The 16,624-nt window shown below is 33.3% G+C and overlaps 1 protein-coding gene across 1 annotated transcript in view; it reads right to left on the minus strand.

Moving 5' to 3' along the window:
- Positions 1 to 16,277, minus strand: part of IP3K1 (inositol-trisphosphate 3-kinase-like protein) — a 55,061-nt gene extending 38,784 nt beyond the window's left edge. The window contains exons 1-3 of the mRNA XM_085204700.1: positions 15,816 to 16,277; positions 9,452 to 9,556; positions 8,595 to 8,648 (exon numbers count right to left, since the gene is read on the minus strand). Of these exons, the coding sequence (XP_085060826.1) occupies positions 8,595 to 8,648; positions 9,452 to 9,556; positions 15,816 to 15,890 (234 nt within the window). The 5' untranslated portion in view covers positions 15,891 to 16,277. The remainder of the gene's footprint in view (positions 1 to 8,594; positions 8,649 to 9,451; positions 9,557 to 15,815) is intronic.
- Positions 16,278 to 16,624: the final 347 nt, after the last annotated feature.

Here is a 16,624-nt window from a genome sequence, read left to right on the forward strand (position 1 = left end):
ACACATATTTCAAGTTATTCAATGTTATAAATTAGCGAAATCCTCAAAACGTATGAGAATTAGCATTTAATACGTCAATCGTGATATGTTCGCTGTTTATATGTATGGGTTGATATAAAATACCTATTCGTTGTAACGGCTAAGGCTTAGTTAGACTTACTAATTGTATTTAATATAACTACAAGAAGTAAATTCTAGAATTTAAATGACAAAAACAAAGAAAATATGTTATATACGTATGTTATATAGTATGTTTACGTATTACCTAAATGATTTTCCTTTTAAGATTGTTTTGTAATTCTCTAGTCACATTTGAGAAATGTTATTAAGAGGAGGTTGTCGATCAAGGTGGATCATTCTTACTGAGATTGTAGGTGGTTGTGTATATTGTTAAAAATCTTTAAACATATTAATTATCAATTATCTTTATGAGAAGTTAATTGAAAAATTTATACAAAATGTGTGCATTTTGAAAATTTGGAATCAAAATATCATTAGTCGATCAAAATATCATCTGGTGTCGAGGCAAAGCGCGGCGTTGAGTTCTGCCACTCAACACGCAAAGCTTCCAGAATTCGGCAGAAAGTGGGGAACGGAGTGTCTTAACACTAAGTTCGGTCTGCCTACCCTGCTGTGTGCGGGATACAGCGTGAAGCTGATAAAATATCATTAGAAAAATCTTTTAATCATCGCTGTCACAAAATTGAAATTCCGCAACGAAAGTCAATAGTTTATTTCATATGTAATAATTAAAAGTTTAAAAGATAAATAGCCACTAAGTCCACCTCCACATAATAAAAGGAGACCTTCTACGCACATACACAGACTATTTCGGTATATTGGCTAATGCACTTGGGTGGTGGTTAATATTAAGTTTCAGAGATTGTAGAAAATAATATAGGTAGATACTGAGGTCTACCATTTATAGACAACTTTGTCGATCGAGTTACCCCTTTATAGTTTCTGCTAGTAACTGTAAAGAAATCAACTTTTACATATAAGTATATCCATACCTATATTATAAATTCGAAAGTAACTCTGTCTGTCTGTCTGTCTTTTACGCAATCAGGGCCAAACCGCTAATTTAATTGTGATAAAATACTCATATAGAGATACTTGAGGGTCTCGGGATGAACATAGGATATTTTTTTTCTCATATTTGTAATATTTTCGATATATACCAAAATATTAAAATAATTAATTTGACATGCAATTTATTCCGCCATGTTAATAACAATCGTCGCTACGCGTTGCTAAGCAACGACTTGCAAAGTTTGTTGTTTTAAGAAAATGTCACCCAAAGTGAGTTTGCTTAATGCATACATGGCGCGCGCCGATATTTGATATTCATCCTTATGAAAATAAATATAAGAGTCACTTTTAGCATTTTATCTAGATTGAAATTATAATTTACTGTATAATATTCTAATAAATAATTAAGGAGATGTCACTGATTCCAAATGACCTAGCCTACGAGTGGTATAGTATGACCGACGCGAACGGGCAGATGACTTTGATGATTTTGTAAACTTATAATTAATTTATCTCAGTTCGGTTATCTATACCGATGTTATAAACTTAAAATATCATAATTTTAATCATTTTAGATTTTATTTAATATTGTTCGCAAAAATTAATGATTATTTAATATTGAAAAATGTTTAGTACGCGCGCACGGCAAACTTTAGGTACTTTTTCTAATATTAAGAATTTCCTTTAGTTACTTTTACTTCTTTTCTTTGTTCATTTCGGTTACTCAGATATTTTTTCTAATAATAAATCTCCACTTATTATTATTTTTCTACTTATTTTAATTATTTAGGCTTATATTTTCGCGGGCGTAGCCGCGTCCAGGCCCACTAGTATGTATATATTTTAGCCCACGAAGTAGCTATGTTTAAAAAGAAAGAACTCTCTCCCAATAAAAAAAATCTCCCTTCGTAAATTTATAAACTAAAGACAAATTTAAACGTGCTATTTCGTTGCGATATTGAAATTTTCAAGACTTATTAATTTTATTTTATCTATACAGGGTGGAAGAGGCAGCGCTTCTTTTACTGAAACTGCATATATGGTAAAATATTTCAAACCCAGAATTAAAAAAAATAATCAAGGTACTTCACCGGTTTGGACGTAGGATTTTTTTTCATTTCACGATTTTTATCCATACCTGTATTTCGTGTCACGCACACATACGTATGCGACGTTGCCGCTTTGACAGGTAAGTGTGTGCGTGCCTATGTTATACTTTACAAATGGCGTTTTATTTTAAAACGATAATTTTATTATTTATTTTGTTTGAAAAAAAAACTTTTTCATTTTTGAGAATTATTTTTTTTCCGAATTATATTAGGCTTTTATAGAGTAGTTAAAACTGTGGTTTCATTTAAAGTGGCGCTGACAATTATATATAGTATAACAAAAAAAACAATAAATCAATCTTGTAATCTGTAATTGAATTATATTATTTTCCATTTGTGCAACAAAGTATTTTAAGTAATAAGTAAGTAAGTTGTTGTATAAAAAGGCGCAGAAAAAATCTTTATTTTTATTCTTTTTTCATAATCTGCATTATTTATTATTACTATTTTTAGAGAATTCGAGTTCATGAAGATTTCAACAATGCAATATCTGGTAAATACTGATTTTAAATGGCGGTATCCGTTTAATGCCTTTTGAATTTTTATTAGAATTGGGGAGCTTTTCAGAAAATTATCAAAATTTTAACATCAACCTTTCTATAGATTCAATAAGGGAACCTAGATTACTTGTAAAATAGGAGACAGCAAATAAATAACATCAGTGTTTAGGTTATACATAGGTATGTATCTATCATTGTAATTTCTCACAACACCTTTCATTCATTCATATTAATGATTGTTTAGATTTAAAAATCACGTTTTCGAAAGTTTCTATGTCAACGTGACTGTCATGAATTACACGATAAAAACAATGGGTTTGCCAAAAACAATATGGGTTTTACTTTTTACGCAGACGTACACACCCGTATTTGATTTATTCAAATAATTATATAATTTTACAATTTTTAAAATTCATTACTTATAATAATTTATGTCTACGTTATTCTTTAATCCTATAACAAAGGTATTTCATGTTGAACTGCACTCCAGCAACACTAATGCAGCATAATTCAAATTACTACATACCTAAATACACTATATTCGTCAAAACTCACAAGCAAAAAAAGTTAAATAACTCTAATAAGTACCTCCAGCTGGTGGGGTGGGATGAATAGCTGAAGATCGAGCTCAGTGGCGTGCCATTGGAGAGGCCTATGTCCAGCAGCGGACGAGGACAGGCTGATGATGATGATGATGATGATGATGAATAAGTATTTCAACTGACTTATTATGATTTTAAAATATAATTAAGATAATTTCGTTTCAAATTATAATACCTTTAAGAAGATCTAAAAGATGTAATATACGTATATTCTATAAAGCTACATATATCATGATAAGGTGATATCACTATAAAGTCACTTGACTACAGAAGAATAATGGGCACAGTTTATATTTTGTATAATATTTTTCTGTTTTGTAACATAAGGACTGTAATGTTATGTTGATATGGGTTACGCAACGATTATATTATGTCCCCCATTTTACTCACATGTTTTTGTATTTCTAGGCAAAGCTAGTTATTATTCGTATAAAAGCCTTCAAGGTCTTTTTCAGTATCAGCATATGTAATGTCATTTTACATAACATACAAATAAATCAATAATTTACACTATTGATAAGCTTATGGCTTATTAAGCTTTTAGTTTTTAAGAGGTATCGCTTAGATGTTGGATCTAGAACCCGATGCAGAAGGCAGTATTACTTGAGATGGCGCGTATTGTGATTTTTTCGGGAGGTTTGTCTCTCTGAAGCCCTGGCCACCGATGGCTTAGACCCTTGACGCCGACACATTTGAATGAATAATAAAAATTTTAAAAATAGCTAGAGAATATTTTACTTCCATCCTTGATGTCAGCCTCAGATGTATGTAACTTATAGTTCTCCCTTGAATTTCTCCCTTAATTCTGCCAATGGTAAAAACGATATTATTCCGACATAAATTAGCCCCGGCACTGTCAGTCACGCTCTCCCCTATATATTTATATTGTGAAACGTCTTTTGTACAATTGTACATAAAATAAGACAGACAAGACAGCTGTAATGCCTTACATGATAATAAACATTAATGTAACTGAATCGTGTTAAAAAAAAAATAACTTTAAAAGAAATAACTTACTTTTCACAGCAACACTAAAACCATTTTGTATCAATTAAAACGTATTTGTTCAAGAAAATTTTATACAACTGGAATAAATATATATGTAGTTTATAAGAAAAAACTTGTAATTGTAATATACCTTCATTATTCACCAATTTTTTTATGTCCAACTCCATGTCATTCAAACGTAAGTTACGTAATTGAATTATGGCAGCATACAGACACTTCAAAATGGAATAAATTTAAGTTTTTTTATTGTTTGCGATGTTATAAAAGTTACAGAATGGGAATAACAAATATACACGTGCTTCGTGATATAACGTTTTTTGTCAATATGTAAGACTGTATTACTTGACTTTTATACGTTAGGTAACGTCGTTCACGGATCGTTATTTATTACAAGATTTTATGTAACTTGACGTATGTCGTCGTTAGTTTCTTAGTGTTAGTTAGTGTATATGAAATTTAGTAAGCTCTATTTGACCCACTGGCCAGTGTTTAATTAAGCTGGAATTGCGACTTTTTGTCATTATGTCGCCCAGTAAATCCTTTTTACCTTAGTAATAAGTAATTTCATAAGACCTCCCAAGAGCTAAGAGATTCTTAGAATTTTGGCAAAGCAAGTTAAATAAAAATAGTTAAGTAAAACATTATATTAAGTTTAAACTCATCACGTCCGGTACTCACTTCTGTCGCTTGTCACCATCATTTTAATTAAATTTTGAAGGCTTGAAGCCATTTTAAAAACACCCTTAAAAGCTCCTCAAACTGGACTACCTTCCGTTTTGATAACAACAATATTACACGTAAATAACATTGTTGTTACTTCAAATTGACCGCCGCGACAAAATCAACTGATAATATGGGTATCGTGTATCGTATATATCATAAATGAAAGCGTTCAACTCGTAAAATACAATAGATCGACACCATGAAAAAAAGGGCATGTAAAAAACAGGAAATTAAAATTAGATAAAATTCTTCGACGATACAAGCTTTTGAATAAGAGCTTTATTTACTGATGATAAAACAAGTAAATTTGAGGCCGTCCTGACACAATATACCTAATGCGTGGACAGTAAACGCTACGGTTGTGATTTCGATTCTCATTCATCGAGCGAATAAAATATTCACCTAATATTTTCATTTCTTTGCTCTGGTACTGAAGAAAAGCGCGAGGTTAAGTTCGGACACTCAACACGCATTGCCTCAAGAATTCGGCGGAAAGTGGGAAACCCAATGGAAAATTGGGAAATACCCCATAGGTTTTGATTTCACGGTAAATTTCATACAAAATGGAGCAAAAGCGATCCATTGATGCTCATATCTTTTAGTTGCGGTAACTTAGAAACATGATGAGAATATTTGATATAAACTTCAGCTTGATACCTTCGGTTCGGTTCGGTTCTTTATTTATGGCGCTTCGAGCGGTTGATACCTTCACACGATTTTGAAATTAATTATCTTGACAGACTTACAGATGGGAAATAAACTGATCTTAAAAAGATTCCGTCCGTCTTTTGAGGTACGGGACCCTAAAAATGGAGTGATCTACTACTAGCCAGCTCCAAACTATAATTACAGAACAGAAAAAAACTGAAACATTAAAGGTGGTAGGGGGAACAGTAGACGGTGATAACGCGGCGAAAGCAATTACATTTTATTTTATCGATAAATTAAATCAAACATGTTTACAAGTTCACACGGAAAAATACAAAAAGCTACTTTTAATTTCTAAACAACCTTTCCCGTGGAGGCTAATTAAATATCTTGAACTGCTTATGTGCCGCCTAAATAAAGAGCCTCTTTGAATAAACAGCCTGAAATATTATAATTGATTCGTAAAACACGTGTTGCCCTCAAGTGATAGCCATTTAAAGCACCAACTACAGAAACTTAGACAAAAGTAGCGAAATACACGTGACTCTATCTATTTATTATTAATGTGGCCATTTCGTTTTCTTTTTAAAACCGACGTAAGTCATTGAAAATTACAATGTGATAGGTAAAAGTTTTTTTGATTTTGTTTTTCACAGTTTTGAAATCGTTGTTTTTTTTTATGGAAAAAAAAATATTAGAAAGTCGATTAAGTACTCGTTGGATGTGGTCTTGTAATTATCTAAATCCGATTAAATAATAATGTGTTCGATTACTTAATAGCTACATTTTTTATATTGTTTTAACTTTTGGCCTATAGAAAATTTTCTTATTTTAGTACTGACGACTCACCATTAATATCACATATATTATAATTAATTATAATAAAATGACTGTACATACTAAATCGAAACATTTTTTCGTGGCTAGTGCTTAAATCTAGATAAAAAAAGTTGTTGCTATATTAAATCATAGATGATGTCTATATGAATATTGAATATATATAAAAGATGATTACTTTTTACAAGAAAACATGAAACGTATACCTACTATACAATATCGAAAAACATAAAGTATTTATTTCAAATATCAATAAATATTATATGAAAGTCATGTTTCGGTTGGAGTTATGGAAAAAAACTATTATATATGTAATAATTTATGATAATATTATATCCTTACCACGTTGATGTACGTATACTCGTGCATCTAATATAATTTTCTATATATCTAATATATTTTTTTTATTCGTAGAATAGCTCAGATCAATATTAACTTTGTAACAGTTACCTACTTGAAAAACAATTAGGACACGTGACAAACTTATTCTTTAAGTGACCTTTACTAAAATTATACTATAGACAGGTCTGTGAAAATTTCCATAATATCTTTTCTAAGTTATAATCAGTATTATTATGATATCTAAATATTCACTTGGATAGATAAAAATATTTCAATTCTAATAATATATTTATTATCAGATAAAATATACTTTAAAACTCTAATTACTTTATTATAAATTCTATTACTTTTAAAACTCTAATTTAAATTACAGATAAAAAAATACAATTCATATAATACGAAAGTTCACACAGGTTAAAATAGAATAGACCATTAATCATTACGAAATATTTACGTAGAAGTATCATAATTTATATATTATAAAAATTATAATAAATATTTACATATTATATTTTATTAAATTTTTATAATATGGAAAGCAATATGATCTATATTAAATAATAATAAATTATGTAATCACGTGTTCCCTAGAAAAAAGAGGAAGGAAGAAAGAAATTTACTCGGCAAAAGAAAAAACGTGATCGCGCGACGGTCGCCAGGTCACTCACCGCATTTACTTTAGTATAAGCCTGGATTATTCCAGAATTTATTCTAATAAAAAAGTCATTTAGCTCGTGAAATGTATAATGAAAAGTTACTAAATATTGAAATATTTTTTGTAACATAAGCTACTGTATACTGTAGAAATTGTTTCTGAAAAACAAGGTGTAAGTTCTATATTAATATCAGAATATAATAAACTAATAAGAACTTTGATTACTTTGTGTATTTGTTGAATTGTGTGATACATTACAAATATAGAGTATTTTAAATACTACCTAGTGCCTATATAAACTACGTACTATTATATAACCTTTATTTGCATTTGTATATTATCTTTAACTTCACGCTGCCCGCACACAGCAGGGTAGGCAAAGGGAACCTGGTGTTAAGACACTCCATTACGTGTTGAATGGCGTAACTCAACGCGACATCATAGCGTAGAAATGATGAATATAAATTTAAATAAATATTTCATTTCCTCAAGTCGGGATCGAGCCCGCAACCATTCGCGTTGGCATTTAGTATCTATATTTATCTTAATAATTAAAATCCAATATCCAAAACAACTAGGTATATTTGATCACGAAAATAAAAAGTATTTTTTTCTTATAAGGGCAGACACACCCACTCTGTAAACAAGATAATGACTTGAAACTGTTTAATTTATTTAAACGTTATTTGTTAAACATACTTTAGTGCGTTTATTTTTGAATGAACAACGCAAATATTTCCTAGTAGTTGGAAATCTCAAATGTAAACGTTTTCAATACAAATCCTTACATAATGAATCATAACTTGTTATTGTTCTTTTAATTTAAAATGTTGTTTTTTTGACAATAATAGGTACCTGTTTTTAAGCTTCACGCTGTATACTGTAACAGGGTCGAGGTTAGTGTTAGGACTAAAGAGACCCCATTCCCCGAATTGCGTGTTAAATGGCGGTATTCAACGCCGCACTTTGTTTCATTACCATAGTAAGATCTGAGAATTCCCGCGAATAGGATTCGAACCTATCACCGTCGCGTCTATAGTCACCTGCTAATGCCACTGCGCTACCACGGTCTCATACAATAAAAAAATGTTTTATTAATGTTATATAAGTAACTCCAACTACGTTTCAAATGACTTACCTTATCCTTTCTCGGTCTTTTTTCTTTCTTTATAACTTTGATGTTATTTGAAAACTGAAAACAAAAATATATTGTTATAATGATCTAATATTTTCATTTCATCCGCCCATCCGCCCCTCAACACGTAATATCTCGAGTGTCGGCGGAAAATGGGGGACCGAATGTCTTAATGGGGACACACTGTCTTAAAATTAGGTTTCCTCTGCCTACCCGGCTAAGTGCGGGATACAGCGTGAAGCTAAACACATCTCATACATAAAATATCAAATACTAAAGCGAATATTCTCCATTAAAGTTAAATACCATAAATAGTTAGCCAGTTAGGCCAGTTGTGGCGCAGGGGCACAAAGTGTGTAAACCGACTGGTTGTGGGTTCGATTCCCACTTGAAGAAATGAAATGTTTATTTAAATTTATACTTCATTTTTTTAACACTAGGTTCCGTCTGCCTATACTGCTGTGTGCGCGATACAGCTTGAAGCTGATTTGACTATTAAAAAGTTAAATACTCTTCAGTTAAGTGCTAATAAAAATCATGGTAATAATAAAGCAATAATATTTAATTATTTTTATTTCTGTTGTTTTTAATGGAACTAGGTAGATACAATATAAGGAGAATTTTCTTTTCATAATTTGCGTAAATGCTATAATCGTATATGTAAATTTAAAAGAAAGAAAAATAATGCTTGTGCGACACAAACGTGTGACTTGTTGCGGGTCGATTCTCACTTGAAAAAATTAAATATTTAACATTTTCATTTCTTCGCTGATAACAGACATACCAACTGCCACATATTAATATATTATTTTAATTTTTTACCTATTATTTAATTAATAGTATGACATTATTCAACTTACAGCACAATGGAAGCAACTAAAGATTGATACGGGGGATGTGTTAACACTAGACACCGGCGACAAAGCACTGCCAGCCTCGCCTCTAGTTAATATGGTGTTCACGACCTGCCAAATTAAAATTGATTAAAAGTTAAAACTTCCTTTCTATTCAGCTTCACGCTGTATCCCGCAGTAACAGGGTAGGCAGAGGAAGCTTATGAGTTCTAAAAGCATTGAGTGTTGAGTGGCGGGAGTCCACGCTGCTCTTTGTCTTGACACCAGAGCGAAGAAATGAAAACACCTTTACCACTTTACTTTACTAATATATTCAAAATTACTTATTTTTAAATAGTTTACCTTATCTTTAAAAATTATGAATATTGAATTAAGGAATGAATATTGCAATAATAAATATTTTTATATTATTTGGGATGTGACGATGCACAGCATCTGTGAGAGGGCGCTGTATACTTCCCTTTGATTATCCAATGATTTACACTTCCGGTTGCTGTTTTCGACCAATCAGCGATTCGCCGGAAGTCACGTGGTCCCAGGTGGTAGGGCGCCGAGACGTTGTAAAGGCGACGCTACGCTTCTTACCTCATAGCGTCGTTATTTCCCAATAGAGTAACATCGTTTAAAAGTGAAAGTGCTGTGGTAAGTGTAGTGTTGGAGGTGGAATTTCTTCACGTCGTGACCCGGATTTCTATATCGGGCCTACTCATGGAAGGCCTCCAGCAAAGATGTACATCCTCGTCAGAGAATTTTCTTTTGTGAAATTCAAAGGTACAAAAATGGACAACGGGTGAGTCATTTGAACCTCTTGTTTAACAAGTATCTACATGCATGTAATACTGTTCTATTGCTTGGTATTATATATACCAATACTGTAGTGGATTCTGAGCTTTACCGAACACGGCTGTGTTATAACCTACAATAAGGTTAGGTATATGTCTCAGATTTTTAGCAGTTGTGGCCCAATTTTATTCAACTAACGGGCATTGCACAAAGCAAGAGGACTCATCGCTTGTTTAACGCTCTTGGAGACGTTCTCGGCATAGTATCATGCGATGTAAACGGAGTTTACTAAATAAATCGATTTTCACCGAGTTTACTTAGTTGTATACTATCTATTAATATACTACCTTCGTTTAAATGCGATAAATTCGTTAGGAGCGTATCCTGAGCGAGTTATCAAATATATAAAAAAAAAAAAAAAAAAAAAAAAATCTTTTCTCATCATATATATCAGGGAAGCGGATTATTTAATAGTTGCCAGTTGTCAAAACCAGATGGCGTTGCCTGTCACTCTGACGTGACACCGATCGATGACAATCAGAAGTGGGATCGGAACAAGCTCCGGTCCCAACCACCTCATTCTCCGACATATATAAAAAGTCTGTCTATTTTTAGATAATCTTTTTTATTTATTTGTAATAAGTTAATTACTAACTTTGTTGAAATGTTATATTCGCTGGGAGCGTATCCTAAGCGAGTTAACGAACAACAATGGATAAATCTGCGTGGGAGTTTCTTTTGGCTTCTTTTGACAATTGCAAGCGAATACTCGGAAGAATTAGACACAAGAATTCGAAGACAATTTCAAAGCCTGGCAGGAAAAGTGTTTCAAACACGGAATATCGGAGGTTTATTTTCTCATCCCTGGAGGAGTGAGGATAAAGCAATTGTGGATTTGCTGCTTATTCATGGTTACTGCCATCGCTATGAACGTCATAACATTTAGCAATGGGCGTCATAGTATTTAGCAATCACGGGATCTTCTGTATGGCATCTTCGGCAAAGATCTAGCCAGTCACCTTATCTTAGTTGCCTTAAGGTGGACTCGGGCTATTACATAAGGTATGTCCAATTATTTAAAGTGCATTTATCTGTCCATTAGAATTTAAAAAAGCTCGGTACCATTTTAATTAGAAATGCTCTCAATTGTACGGGAGGGGGGTAGTTATAAGGAGGCTGCCTCTGAGCGTATCGGAGGCAGTGGCTGATGGTTTGGGCTCCGTAGGCCCTTCCCGGTTTAATCGCGGGAATGCATCTAGCCATTTACCTCCATACCACCAATAATCCTTTTCCAAGATTATTTGAAGCAGTTAGACCTTCGTCAACCGTACATGCATCAAAGAAATTAAGAAGCATGAGTTGAGTATAAAACTCTAGCACATTTAATTATACATTAGCAATTGTCAAGTATCGGTGCATACCGGATATCGGTAGTATGGAGTGAGAATCCGCCGACTGGTAACACAAGTCCAGAACTTAGTACAAGGGTATTGCATGACTGTTAATAACTTTATTTAAATGTAACCGTATCTTTCTGTATACATTGTGTTGAGAAATACGGAGCCTGCCTCTGGGTATATCGGAGACGGGTGTAGATGGTTTGGGGGCTCTGAAAACTCTTTTCGATTTAATAATGAGCATTCTCCATATCATCTCTGGCTTTATCCAATAAGAATTTTCAAGCGGTTCGAGAAAGCAAGGATAGAAAACAGTTCGACTCGCGTTCGACAAAACAAACCAATAGGAAATTTTCTAATAGATAATGAAAGGTTTATCAAAAAAAAAAAAAAAAGTTTGATATATGAATTGTTAAGTAATGGATAAAAAGAAGCAATGCGTCTAAAACTAAATTAGAAACTGACTAAAACAGTCGTTTAAGTCCACATAAGTATTATAAAAGTTTCATATTTGGAAAAAGTAGTAAAATTTGCATTTAAATAGAAGGAAACGTTAATAAGAAGCAGGAGAAAGAGGAAAAGAAGGCAGTTAAATAATTCAGAAGGCAAATCAAGACCAAATTAAGGTCGCCAGTTGGGCCTATCAAGCAGTGAATTGTATTGTATTACGACCTTTTATAACTGAAGTTGTCAGATAGGATAAAATATGAAATGCGAGAATTACAGACAACCTTTTATTACTAAGTTGTTGGATACCATAAAGTATGATACACAATAATATTGCAAAAAGACTATCAAGAAGTGTAATTCGTTTTTGTAACTTTGGTTCCAAAGCTGGGGAAAGCTAATGAAAATAATCGTCTTTATGGAACATGAGGGCTGTGTAAGGTAATTGTGCTAATTATTACTGTCAACAGTCTTGTTATATAATGTCTACATATATACTTTGGCGATTGCTACGTGCGTAACGTAGGTATTCCGCCGCATATTGCCATGAGTTTTGCCTAAACTGAACCTGGCTAGCGAGGTGTACACGTAGTCGCAACTCCAATATGGCGGAGAGCATGTTGGATGTCTACGACATCATTAAGTCCGGGGAAAATCGGACGTTTAAATTGAGTACATCTGTATTTAAATGGTATAAATTTTGAAACTGTAAAGTTGCTTCTAAAAGCGAATTTCAGAGAGTGGACTATTGTAGTTCTAAAATACAGCTAAGAAGCGATAATTGAAATATTATAAAATTGATAATTTGATATGTAAATGTATAGTAGTATCAATTACTTATAACTTTATTACACTTTGAAGAATGATATAATCATTAGTCGGCCTAAATTTTGGTTGAAAAACTAATGAGCTTATATACTCACATTTTCTAACACGTCGTATGTCAAGTCCAGTTTTCTTCAAAACTGTACCTAAGTACCTGCATACTTATGATCCCACATGACAAGGTTGGCTAGGAGCGAATGCTTTTAGCGTTAAGCCCGCCTTTTGTACATTGTTTATTTGTAATTTTGTGCAATAAAGTATATATAAACAAATAAATAAATAAGTAGCAGATAGGATATTCATATCATGAATGGTCGGACTGGTTGCAGTTCTGGTGAGCATTCATTGATGCTTTTATGAAGTTAATACTCAAAGTGTGTGATGATGGTATCAAGTCTTAAATCAAGTCTTAAAGGCGTTCAAAGGTTTGACCAGTTTAATTCTGAATTGGAACATATTATTGGGCTAAGTACATAGTATTTTGTAGAGCATTCTATTAAATGCTCTTGTGTTATTAATATATGGTACTAATATCTTCAATTACAAGGTAAAGTTAACTCTGGTAACTACTTCATCATCATCATCAGCCGGTCCTCGTCCGCTGCTGGACGTGGGCCTGTCCAATGGCACGCCACTGAGCTCGATCTTCAACTCTTCGCATCCAGTCGTTGCCCGCCACTTTACGAATATCGTCGCCCCACCTGGCGGAAGGACGTCCTACATTATTACGCTTGGCGAGGCGTGGTCTCCACTCTAGAACGCGTCTCTGCTTACTATAAATTTATTATAGATGTTAGGAAGCATGGAGTCGGTTGCCGGTTCTATCTATGACCTGCTGTCTGAGCCGGAGATAGTTTCCAATAGACCGGACGACATTTTCATTGGCATTTTGATCTTGCTCGTTCTTCTAACATCATATTTCGATTAGAAATATTTCGGTGAAACAGGTGAGACCTATTGAAAATTACGCTCTAGAGACGGTGGTGTCATCCTAAGAAAAATGTTTTTCTAGGTTCTACATTAAGAAACTAGCTAGACCACCGGAAACGGGCTACAAAAGGTAACAATTTTGTTGTCTAATTTAGAGGTGAGGCTAAGCAAGGGCTTCATGAATAATAATCGATACTTATATAAATAGGTTATTATATCAATATCAAAAGTGAGAACATCTAGCTTATTATTTAGACAGTTATGGAAGCTTCCTTTCCTACTCGTGCTTATCAGCGAGTTGCGAAATATCTTTCAAAATTTGTTTGTATGCAGATTATAAGTAAGTCTAATAATTGAAGTTAATTATTTTGGCTCCGCTTCTGGCAGAGCGATTATTAATTGAATTTAAAAAAAAAAAATTAAGCAATTTACAATTCTTTGTTTCTCAAATTGCTTATAAATAAAACAATGTTACTCGTGTTTTTTGTGTTTTTACAGATCAATTTATCTGAAGGTATCAGAATCAATTTATACAATCATTCTGATTTAGATCACATAGCGTCGTGCGTGGTCACCAGGAGTTATAAACACGTCTCTCACAGATGCTGTGCATCGTCACATCCCAAATAATAGTACAAGTTTTACATAACAATAAAACTTGTATTATTGTGGAGAGACGATGCACAGCATCATTTTAAGGCTCCTGGTGAGAATCTGCTATGAGGTAAGAAGCGTAGCGTCGCCTTTACAACGTCTCGGCGCCCTACCACCTGGGACCACGTGACTTCCGGCGAATCGCTGATTGGTCGAAAACAGCAACCGGAAGTGTAAATCATTGGATAATCAAAGGGAAGTATACAGCGCCCTCTCACAGATGCTGTGCATCGTCTCTCCACAATAATACAAGTTTTATTGTTATGTAAAACTTGTACTAATATCGATATTAAGAACGACCAAAATTCCCTTTTCATGCCTGCTTGGCCCTCGTGGTAAGGTTCCTATCGACAATTCGACTCTATAGAAGGTCAACGGACGGACAGTGGAAAAAGGCGTGGCGTACCTTAATGTTATAAATAATATTAGTCCATATAAAGTTGTCCCATTTAATACCTATATGTCTATATGCTCTTGCTGCATAAAAAAAAGAAAACTTTTCATAATTTTTCTAATAAATTTAAATATAACTATTATACTATAGATTCAAATGTATACATTATTAGTATTAGGCATATGCAAAGATTTCATTACGAATTCAAATTTTCAATATAAAATAAGCTTTAGTGTTTCTTCTATTAAAATGGTAAATTAATCTGGTGTATTTAAAAGTACATTTTCTACGTTGCATATACACTTATGCACACACATACCTACATTGATTTTACTATCGTTTGCATTTAGTGCAAATCCTGTATAACGCATTTGAATGTAATTACATGTAAACGATTATTTAATAGAATAATATAAACTAGGTTAAAACTATATATATAAATGAAAGTTTAACTGAAAAACAGTTACTTACGTATTATTTTTAATTGTCGTTATTACTGACACTTAATGACACACATAATTGAGCGTAGTAATTAAAATAAATAAAATATTATATTAAACCATTTTGTTAAATTACAATAACGTAAACAAAACTTTAACTCAGCTACAGCTTTATAAATCTGTATTCTTAACCTTGAATATGCAAAAGAACACAACAGATGTAGCTAACGAATAGCACAAATGTATATAGATTTACTTGCTACAATTTAAGCTTAATCTTTAGTTCCTAATCACATTAATCCACATAATTGATGACTTAAATTACTAGTCGACTCCACTAATACAAGTTTTATCAGTATTTATTTATTTTAATTTATAAAACAAGTTGAATGCACCAATAGCTGATGGCGTACACCGGCGTGGCCTTGAGGCTGCGCACACGCATACCGTTCAGATAACACCGATCGCCACTCGCCTCTCTTCGATACAATCATACTCACATTTGCACTCGTACCGTCGCCGGTGTAAACGGCCGAGTAACTTTTTGGTGGAAATATGAATGGCGCTGGTGACATTTCCAATCACGATCACGTTACACCTCTTCAATTAAGCAGGAATGGTCCCTTAGGTTTCCAATGCTCGGGTCAGATAGCAGGCTGGCAGCTGTGACCGACTCGCGTATTCATGGTTCCTTATCGATCAGCCGTGAACGTTGCAGGCGCGCGACCGCGACGTGTACTACCGGCGCGGGTGCCGCGGCAGGGACGCGGTCTCACTGACGCTCGTCCGGCGCCTAGGCGTACGCGGACACACTGTATCACACTTTATAGCGATAATAACCAATGCAAACTTCCCTATAGCCCAAATCGCGTCAATATCATTTTTTATAGTTATATTAACAAAACACACAATTCTATCATTAATTAATGGACTTTAGCAAGATGTATAATAACTGATGTTTGACGGTTAGACGTGCCCGGTTAGTCCTGCCACCGCAGAGCGGCCCTCGTTATCTTGCGACTACCTACATTATTTATGATATATAAACAATTGATAAATGTACGCAAGTATACGTATATATAAGTATGTGCGTCTGTCTTATTAACAATGGATAACTCACGCACTATAAATAAAATGTACGTACGTTCATTATTCTAAGTGATTAAACTTTTTTTGTAAGGTATGTACCGTAGCTTTATATGGAAAACATATGTAGCTGTATTAATAATTATTCATTTTAGGTGATTCTAAGTTTTACTAGAAAAAATATTCGCTAGAACTTAATCAATTAATTTACTTATCATTTCAT

The sequence above is a fragment of the Heliconius melpomene genome, chromosome 20 (genome assembly GCF_056956725.1).
Source record: "Heliconius melpomene rosina isolate 202511_hmr_F chromosome 20, ASM5695672v1, whole genome shotgun sequence".
In the NCBI taxonomy this organism is placed as follows: domain Eukaryota; kingdom Metazoa; phylum Arthropoda; class Insecta; order Lepidoptera; family Nymphalidae; genus Heliconius; species Heliconius melpomene.